Below are 10,358 nucleotides of genomic sequence, written 5' to 3' on the forward strand. Positions count from 1 at the left end.
TCTTTATGTAGTGTTGTGGTGTCTCTCTTTATGTAGTGTTGTGGAGTCTCTCTTTATGTAGTGTTGTGGAGTCTCTCTTTATGTAGTGTTGTGGTGTTTCTCTCTTTATGTAGTGTTGTGGTGTCTCTATATGTAGTGTTGTGGTGTCTCTCTTTATGTAGTGTTGTGGTGTCTCTCTTTATGTAGTGTTGTGGTGTCTCTCTTTATGTAGTGTTGTGGTGTCTCTCTTTATGTAGTGTTGTGGTGTCTCTCTCTTTATGTAGTGTTGTGGTGTCTCTCTTTATGTAGTGTTGTGGTGTCCCTCTTTATGTAGTGTTGTGGTCTCTCTCTTTATGTAGTGTTGTGGTGTCTCTCTCTCTTTATGTAGTGTTGTGGTGTCTCTCTTTATGTAGTGTTGTGGTGTCTCTCTTTATGTAGTGTTGTGGTGTCCCTCTTTATGTAGTGTTGTGGTGTCTCTCTTTATGTAGTGTTGTGGTGTCTCTCTTTATGTAGTGTTGTGGTGTCTCTCTTTATGTAGTGTTGTGGTGTCTCTCTCTTTATGTAGTGTTGTGGTGTCTCTCTTTATGTAGTGTTGTGGTGTCTCTCTTTATGTAGTGTTGTGGTGTCTCTCTTTATGTAGTGTTGTGGTGTCTCTCTCTTTATGTAGTGTTGTGGTGTCTCTCTTTATGTAGTGTTGTGGTGTCCCTCTTTATGTAGTGTTGTGGTCTCTCTCTTTATGTAGTGTTGTGGTGTCTCTCTTTATGTAGTGTTGTGGTCTCTCTCTTTATGTAGTGTTGTGGTGTCTCTCTTTATGTAGTGTTGTGGTGTCTCTCTCTTTATGTAGTGTTGTGGTGTCTCTCTTTATGTAGTGTTGTGGTCTCTCTCTTTATGTAGTGTTGTGGTGTCTCTCTTTATGTAGTGTTGTGGTGTCTCTCTTTATGTAGTGTTGTGGTGTCTCTCTCTTTATGTAGTGTTGTGGTGTCTCTCTTTATGTAGTGTTGTGGTGTCTCTCTTTATGTAGTGTTGTGGTGTCTCTCTTTATGTAGTGTTGTGGTGTCTCTCTTTATGTAGTGTTGTGGTGTCTCTCTCTCTTTATGTAGTGTTGTGGTGTCTCTCTCTCTTTATGTAGTGTTGTGGTGTCTCTCTTTATGTAGTGTTGTGGAGTCTCTCTTTATGTAGTGTTGTGGTGTCTCTCTCTTTATGTAGTGTTGTGGTGTCTCTCTTTATGTAGTGTTGTGGTGTCTCTCTTTATGTAGTGTTGTGGTGTCTCTCTTTATGTAGTGTTGTGGTGTCTCTCTTTATGTAGTGTTGTGGTGTCTCTCTCTCTCTTTATGTAGTGTTGTGGCGTCTCTCTTTATGTAGTGTTGTGGTGTCTCTCTTTATGTAGTGTTGTGGTGTCCCTCTTTATGTAGTGTTGTGGTCTCTCTCTTTATGTAGTGTTGTGGTGTCTCTCTCTCTTTATGTAGTGTTGTGGTCTCTCTCTTTATGTAGTGTTGTGGTGTCTCTCTCTATGTAGTGTTGTGGTGTCTCTCTCTTTATGTAGTGTTGTGGCGTCTCTCTTTATGTAGTGTTGTGGTGTCTCTCTTTATGTAGTGTTGTGGTGTCCCTCTTTATGTAGTGTTGTGGTCTCTCTCTTTATGTAGTGTTGTGGTGTCTCTCTCTCTTTATGTAGTGTTGTGGTCTCTCTCTTTATGTAGTGTTGTGGTGTCTCTCTTTATGTAGTGTTGTGGTGTCTCTCTTTATGTAGTGTTGTGGTGTCTCTCTTTATGTAGTGTTGTGGTGTCTCTCTTTATGTAGTGTTGTGGTGTCTCTCTTTATGTAGTGTTGTGGTGTCCCTCTTTATGTAGTGTTGTGGTCTCTCTCTTTATGTAGTGTTGTGGTGTCTCTCTCTTTATGTAGTGTTGTGGTGTCTCTCTTTATGTAGTGTTGTGGTCTCTCTCTTTATGTAGTGTTGTGGTCTCTCTCTTTATGTAGTGTTGTGGTCTCTCTCTTTATGTAGTGTTGTGGTGTCTCTCTCTTTATGTAGTGTTGTGGTGTCTCTCTTTATGTAGTGTTGTGGTGTCTCTCTTTATGTAGTGTTGTGGTGTCTCTCTTTATGTAGTGTTGTGGTCTCTCTCTTTATGTAGTGTTGTGGTGTCTCTCTTTATGTAGTGTTGTGGTGTCTCTCTTTATGTAGTGTTGTGGTGTCCCTCTTTATATAGTGTTGTGGTCTCTCTCTTTATGTAGTGTTGTGGTGTCTCTCTCTCTTTATGTAGTGTTGTGGTGTCTCTCTCTCTTTATGTAGTGTTGTGGTGTCTCTCTTTATGTAGTGTTGTGGTGTCTCTCTTTATGTAGTGTTGTGGTGTCTCTCTTTATGTAGTGTTGTGGTGTCCCTCTTTATGTAGTGTTGTGGTGTCTCTCTTTATGTAGTGTTGTGGTGTCTCTCTCTTTATGTAGTGTTGTGGTGTCTCTCTTTATGTAGTGTTGTGGTCTCTCTCTTTATGTAGTGTTGTGGTCTCTCTCTTTATGTAGTGTTGTGGTGTCTCTCTCTCTTTATGTAGTGTTGTGGTGTCCCTCTTTATGTAGTGTTGTGGTGTCTCTCTTTATGTAGTGTTGTGGTGTCTCTCTCTCTTTATGTAGTGTTGTGGTGTCCCTCTTTATGTAGTGTTGTGGTGTCTCTCTTTATGTAGTGTTGTGGTGTCTCTCTCTCTTTATGTAGTGTTGTGGTGTCTCTCTCTCTTTATGTAGTGTTGTGGTGTCTCTCTCTCTTTATGTAGTGTTGTGGTGTCCCTCTTTATGTAGTGTTGTGGTCTCTCTCTTTATGTAGTGTTGTGGTGTCTCTCTTTATGTAGTGTTGTGGTCTCTCTCTTTATGTAGTGTTGTGGTGTCTCTCTTTATGTAGTGTTGTGGTGTCTCTCTCTTTATGTAGTGTTGTGGTGTCTCTCTTTATGTAGTGTTGTGGTCTCTCTCTTTATGTAGTGTTGTGGTGTCTCTCTTTATGTAGTGTTGTGGTGTCTCTCTTTATGTAGTGTTGTGGCGTCTCTCTTTATGTAGTGTTGTGGTGTCTCTCTTTATGTAGTGTTGTGGTGTCTCTCTTTATGTAGTGTTGTGGTCTCTCTCTTTATGTAGTGTTGTGGTGTCTCTCTTTATGTAGTGTTGTGGTGTCCCTCTTTATGTAGTGTTGTGGTGTCTCTCTCTTTATGTAGTGTTGTGGCGTCTCTCTTTATGTAGTGTTGTAGTGTCTCTCTTTATGTAGTGTTGTGGTGTCTCTCTATGTAGTGTTGTGGTGTCTCTCTTTATGTAGTGTTGTGGTGTCTCTCTTTATGTAGTGTTGTGGTGTCTCTCTTTATGTAGTGTTGTGGTGTCTCTCTTTATGTAGTGTTGTGGTGTCTCTCTTTATGTAGTGTTGTGGTGTCTCTCTTTATGTAGTGTTGTGGTGTCTCTCTTTATGTAGTGTTGTGGTGTCTCTCTTTATGTAGTGTTGTGGTGTCTCTCTCTCTTTATGTAGTGTTGTGGTGTCTCTCTTTATGTAGTGTTGTGGTGTCCCTCTTTATGTAGTGTTGTGGTGTCTCTCTCTCTTTATGTAGTGTTGTGGTGTCTCTCTCTCTTTATGTAGTGTTGTGGTGTCTCTCTTTATGTAGTGTTGTGGTGTCCCTCTTTATGTAGTGTTGTGGTGTCTCTCTCTCTTTATGTAGTGTTGTGGTGTCTCTCTTTATGTAGTGTTGTGGTGTCTCTCTCTCTTTATGTAGTGTTGTGGTGTCTCTCTTTATGTAGTGTTGTGGTGTCCCTCTTTATGTAGTGTTGTGGTGTCTCTCTCTTTATGTAGTGTTGTGGCGTCTCTCTTTATGTAGTGTTGTGGTGTCTCTCTTTATGTAGTGTTGTGGTGTCTCTCTTTATGTAGTGTTGTGGTGTCTCTCTTTATGTAGTGTTGTGGTGTCTCTCTTTATGTAGTGTTGTGGTGTCTCTCTCTCTTTATGTAGTGTTGTGGTGTCTCTCTTTATGTAGTGTTGTGGTGTCCCTCTTTATGTAGTGTTGTGGTGTCCCTCTTTATGTAGTGTTGTGGTGTCTCTCTCTCTTTATGTAGTGTTGTGGTGTCTCTCTCTCTTTATGTAGTGTTGTGGTGTCTCTCTTTATGTAGTGTTGTGGTGTCCCTCTTTATGTAGTGTTGTGGTGTCTCTCTCTCTTTATGTAGTGTTGTGGTGTCTCTCTCTCTTTATGTAGTGTTGTGGTGTCTCTCTCTCTTTATGTAGTGTTGTGGTGTCTCTCTTTATGTAGTGTTGTGGTGTCCCTCTTTATGTAGTGTTGTGGTGTCTCTCTCTTTATGTAGTGTTGTGGCGTCTCTCTTTATGTAGTGTTGTAGTGTCTCTCTTTATGTAGTGTTGTGGTGTCTCTCTTTATGTAGTGTTGTGGTGTCTCTCTTTATGTAGTGTTGTGGTGTCTCTCTTTATGTAGTGTTGTGGTGTCTCTCTTTATGTAGTGTTGTGGTGTCTCTCTTTATGTAGTGTTGTGGTGTCTCTCTTTATGTAGTGTTGTGGTGTCTCTCTTTATGTAGTGTTGTGGTGTCTCTCTTTATGTAGTGTTGTGGTGTCTCTCTTTATGTAGTGTTGTGGTGTCCCTCTTTATGTAGTGTTGTGGTGTCTCTCTTTATGTAGTGTTGTGGTGTCTCTCTTTATGTAGTGTTGTGTTGTCCCTCTTTATGTAGTGTTGTGGTGTCTCTCTTTATGTAGTGTTGTGGTGTCTCTCTTTATGTAGTGTTGTGGTGTCTCTCTTTATGTAGTGTTGTGGTGTCTCTCTTTATGTAGTGTTGTGGTGTCTCTCTTTATGTAGTGTTGTGGTGTCTCTCTTTATGTAGTGTTGTGGTGTCTCTCTTTATGTAGTGTTGTGGTGTCTCTCTCTCTTTATGTAGTGTTGTGGTGTCTCTCTTTATGTAGTGTTGTGGTGTCCCTCTTTATGTAGTGTTGTGGTGTCTCTCTCTCTTTATGTAGTGTTGTGGTGTCTCTCTTTATGTAGTGTTGTGGTGTCTCTCTTTATGTAGTGTTGTGGTGTCCCTCTTTATGTAGTGTTGTGGTGTCTCTCTCTCTTTATGTAGTGTTGTGGTGTCTCGCTCTCTTTATGTAGTGTTGTGGTGTCTCTCTTTATGTAGTGTTGTGGTGTCTCTCTCTCTTTATGTAGTGTTGTGGTGTCTCTCTTTATGTAGTGTTGTGGTGTCCCTCTTTATGTAGTGTTGTGGCGTCTCTCTTTATGTAGTGTTGTGGCGTCTCTCTTTATGTAGTGTTGTGGTGTCTCTCTTTATGTAGTGTTGTGGTGTCTCTCTTTATGTAGTGTTGTGGTGTCTCTCTTTATGTAGTGTTGTGGTGTCTCTCTTTATGTAGTGTTGTGGTGTCCCTCTTTATGTAGTGTTGTGGTGTCTCTCTTTATGTAGTGTTGTGGTGTCTCTCTTTATGTAGTGTTGTGGAGTCTCTCTTTATGTAGTGTTGTGGTGTCTCTCTTTATGTAGTGTTGTGGTGTCCCTCTTTATGTAGTGTTGTGGTGTCTCTCTTTATGTAGTGTTGTGGTGTCTCTCTTTATGTAGTGTTGTGGTGTCCCTCTTTATGTAGTGTTGTGGTGTCTCTCTTGTCGTGATGTGTGTTTTGTCCTATATTTTAAATTTTTAATCCCCCGTCCCTGCAGGAGGCCTTTTGCCTTTTGGTAGGCCGTCATTGTAAATAAGAATTTGTTCTTAACTGACTTGCCTAGTTAAATAAAGGTTAATAAATAAAAAATCGGCAAAAAGCTAGTTTGTCTTTTCTTAGCAAGTTGGGCCGACATCTTGTTAGCCGCTGATGCTAATCGCTAGCTAGCTAATAAATGTACTGAGTCAGCGCAACGTAACTAGCTCTACAGCCTGATAATACCAGTGATGGGCCAGCCAAACTCAGCTGGTGGACCGCGGTCCGGGTCCGGACCCAGAGAAGGGTCAATCTGGACAACATCGCATTTTGTTCAATAAAAATCAATCCATTATTTTTAGACCGTATGTTACTATATACCGGTATTGATGCACGGACAGTTTTTTTTTTTTTTTGACAGCTTTAAAAAATCAGCGGCCTCTTTAACTCAGCAACCTCTCTTTCTCACTCTCTCTCTCGAAGCCACGCCCACCTCTACTAGTGCCCGGTCTTATCCAATCACGTGGTTATATGCAAATACAAGAGGCCGCGTCTTACCCAATCACATTAATCCAAATATCCTCAGCGGAACCTTGGGACAAGCAGGCAGAAAGAAACACAAAGATTTGGCCGCGGTTCAACTGTAAATATCACACTTCTGAATCGAAGAGGAATAGGCGAAGCGTGAATATGTTCGCTACATGAAGTAGCTAAGAGAAAACATTTAATGTAGCCAAAGATTGTGTCCCCCTAGGAAACACTTAACCGTTTTGGTTCCTACCCTGTCACAATAACTCCCCCCTGGCATGTTCATTCGTTGTCATGTCTACGCTGTATTCAAAGTGTCCACGATTATATTCTACCTCCATGATGCCATCAGTTCACTCAAGTGGTTTGCTCTAAATCGCAAGTCAAATCGCAATTGCAGCATTTGGTCAAAATGGCCTATAAGTGTGGAAATTATCTCAAATGAGTGCAGGAAATGCTGATTTTTTTGTTTTTTTGGGGGGTTGAATAAAACAATGAGAATGGAGAAAGACCCATTGAAATCACTTAGAATGTATGCGTTGCCACCCTAGGGTCACGTACCATTCATAAAGCGAATGTATAACTTTTTTTATTCAAAAACATAAAATACCGTCTCACATTATATATATTTTTTTAAATACCGTGATATATTTTGGCTTTATCGCACAGCCCTAGAACACACACACTACTGCATACGTACACGCACTACTGCATACGTACACACACTACTGCATACGCACACACACTACTGCATACGTACACACACTACTGCATAGGTACACACACTACTGCATACGTACACGCACTACTGCATACGCACACACACTACTGCATACGCACACACACTACTGCATACGCACACACACTACTGCATACGTACACACACTACTGCATACGCACTACTGCATACGTACACACACTACTGCATACGTACACACACTACCGCATACGCACTACTGCATACGTACACACACTACTGCATACGTACACACACTACTGCATACGTACACGCACTACTGCATACGTACACACACTACTGCATACGTACACGCACTACTGCATACGTACACACACTACTGCATACGTACACGCACTACTGCATACGTACACGCACTACTGCATACGTACGCACACACACTACTGCATACGTACACACACTACTGCATACGTACACACACTACTGCATACGTACACACACTACTGCATACGTACACGCACTACTGCATACGTACACGCACTACTGCATACGTACACACACTACTGCATACGTACACACACTACTGCATACGTACACACACTACTGCATACGTACACACACTACTGCATACGTACACGCACTACTGCATACGTACACACACTACTGCATACGTACACGCACTACTGCATACGTACACACACTCCTGCATACGTACACACACTACTGCATACGTACACGCACTACTGCATACGTACACACACTACTGCATACGTACACACACTACTGCATACGTACACGCACTACTGCATACGCACACACACTACTGCATACGTACACACACTACTGCATACGTACACACACTACTGCATACGTACACACACTTTACACATTTAGTGTATGACTTTATTAATATGGGAAATATATTTGTCAGGCTTCACATGAACAACTATCTGTGTGTTTCAGAGGAGGAGGTGAACATGTGTGTACGTGACCAGGCCCTGCTGTACTACCGGCTGTTGCATTGTGGGATTGAGGAGGTCCGTCGGGTCCTCCAGGGTGGACGGCGGTCAGACCCCTCTCTGGGGCCTCTGATTGGACGGCCCCCTGAGCCCATCAGCCAATGGGCATCCAGGTTCAATACCCTGGAGCCTCTAACCCTCAGAGCCTCTACTGTGGGGAACTCTGACCCCGCGACCCCCAGCCCTGAACCCATGACCTCTAACCCTGAACCCATGACCTCTACGCCAGGAGACCCCCACCTCCCAGGTGATAATCTGTCTGCTTCGGCTGCTGGGAAGAACATGTTTTGACATCCACCACCTGCTCAGAGACCACGGATGTGCGTATGTCATGTTTTCCTAAACATCTCTCGTCCTCCCCCTTCTCCAGACTGCAGTAGTGGAGCTCTGAGTCTGTCTGTGTCTCCAGCTCTGAGCCCTGAGGAGTTTGAACGCCTGTGGCTGCAGCTGGAGAAGGGGGCGTGTCTGGAGGTGAGTGTGTGTGTGTGTGTAAAAGAGGATATTAGAACAATTGTATGATACAAAAGCTAATATCGGCCAACACTCACTTGGTATCGCTGCAACATGTCCTGCTAGTGATACACACAGAGAAACAGGAAGTTTCATCACCTGTCAGTGTTAGTATTACACACTGGGGGTGCCAGGTGGTTTCTGGGTCTGTTTTCTCTAGGTGTTTGTCACAGTGTGTGTCGTGTTAATGACTATTTGTTTATTTGTTGTTGTTTTCTAGGTGTGTGTGGCGTGTCCTGTTCCCCGCTGTTCCCCGGAGAGCCTGCAGGTGGCACTACGGCTGGTCAACATCCAGACGCTGGCCTTCACCCCCCCAAACACACACCCCTGGAGGGTCTACCTCTACACACACACCTCACACACACACGCCTCACACCTCTCTACAACGCCACCACACACACTTATACTGGCAGAACTGCTACACACTGGAGGAGAAGGAGAGGGAGAGGGAGAGGGAGAGGGGGGAGAGGGAGAAAGAGGGGGAGGGAGAGAAAGAGGGAGAGGGGGAGAGGGAGAAAGAGGGGGAGGGAGATGGGGAGGGGGAGAAAGAGGGGGAGGGAGAGAGAGAGGGAGAGAGAGAGGGAGAGAGAGAGGGGGAGAGAGAGGGGGAGGGAGAGGGAGAGAGAGAGGGAGAGAGAGAGGGGGAAGGGGAGAAAGAGGGGGAGGGAGAGGGAGAAGGAGAGGGGGAGGGAGGCATGATGGTGATGATGAGACAGCATCCAGGAGACCAGACAGCTCTGAGAGGATTCCTGTCTGTTCTGACTACTGTTCTACACACACTGTCCCCACACACACACTGTCCCCACACACAGCCTGAGCCTGTCCCCACACACAGCCTGAGCCTGTCCCCACACACAGCCTGTCCCCACACACACACTGTCCCCACACACAGCCTGTCCCCACACACACACTGTCCCCACACACAGCCTGTCCCCACACACAGCCTGAACACACACACAGCCTGAACACACACACACTGTCCCCACACACAGCCTGAACACACACAGCCTGTCCCCACACACAGCCTGTCCCCACACACAGCCTGTCCCCACACACAGCCTGTCCCCACACACAGCCTGTCCCCACACACAGCCTGTCCCCACACAACCTGAACACACACAGCCTCAACACACACAGCCTGAACACACACACAGCCTCAACACACACAGCCTCAACACACACACAGCCTGTCCCCACACACAGCCTGTCCCCACACACAGCCTGAACACACACAACCTGAACACACACAGCCTCAACACACACAGCCTGAACACACACACAGCCTCAACACACACAGCCTGAACACACACACAGCCTGTCCCCACACACAGCCTGAACACACACAGCCTGAACACACACAACCTGAACACACACAGCCTCAACACACACACAGCCTCAACACACACAACCTGAACACACACACAGCCTCAACACACACAGCCTGAACACACACACAGCCTGAACACACAACATTGATGTGGTTCTTGTAAAAACAATAAAAATTATGGAATTGGATACACTCTTTGGGTATGTGTGTGTGTGTGGGCTATTTGTTTGTGTGTGAAGTAACTGTTTACCATGCCATATGCCAGGGATCATCAAGGAGATTTAGCCGTGGGCCACCAGTTGGGAAACCCTGTCATAGAGCAGGCTGAAGCTGTCAGACAGACCAGTTCACTCAACTCTGACTAGAGAAGGTCTATAGAGACAACTATTTACACAGGAGTTGGTCAGACTAGAGAAGGTCTATAGAGACAACTATTTACACAGGAAGTGGTCAGACAGGAAGTGGTCAGACAGGGGGTCAGACAGGAAGTGGTCAGCTAGCCTGAAATCCAGAACCTGTTTCTCCTAACATTCCAATCCTTTTTCTCTGTAATTGCTAAAGTGGCTATAAGTCAGAAACAGACGGGTACCCAGGCTATAAGTCAGCCTATTGGACAGTGTCAATGACAGCAGAAACAGACTGGTACCCAGGCTATAGGTCAGAAACAGACT

At 44.6% G+C, this 10,358-nt stretch overlaps 1 protein-coding gene across 1 annotated transcript in view; it reads left to right on the forward strand.

Moving 5' to 3' along the window:
* The window catches only part of ap4b1 (adaptor related protein complex 4 subunit beta 1), a 53,810-nt gene extending 43,758 nt beyond the window's left edge, over positions 1-10,052 (forward strand). The window contains exons 13-16 of the mRNA XM_045206809.1: positions 7,795-8,097; positions 8,221-8,321; positions 8,581-8,849; positions 9,953-10,052. Coding sequence (XP_045062744.1) covers positions 7,795-8,097; positions 8,221-8,321; positions 8,581-8,849; positions 9,953-10,052 — 773 coding nt within the window. The remainder of the gene's footprint in view (positions 1-7,794; positions 8,098-8,220; positions 8,322-8,580; positions 8,850-9,952) is intronic.
* The last annotated feature ends 306 nt before the right edge of the window (positions 10,053-10,358 follow it).

This window comes from Coregonus clupeaformis, chromosome 24 (genome assembly GCF_020615455.1).
Source record: "Coregonus clupeaformis isolate EN_2021a chromosome 24, ASM2061545v1, whole genome shotgun sequence".
Lineage (NCBI taxonomy): Eukaryota > Metazoa > Chordata > Actinopteri > Salmoniformes > Salmonidae > Coregonus > Coregonus clupeaformis.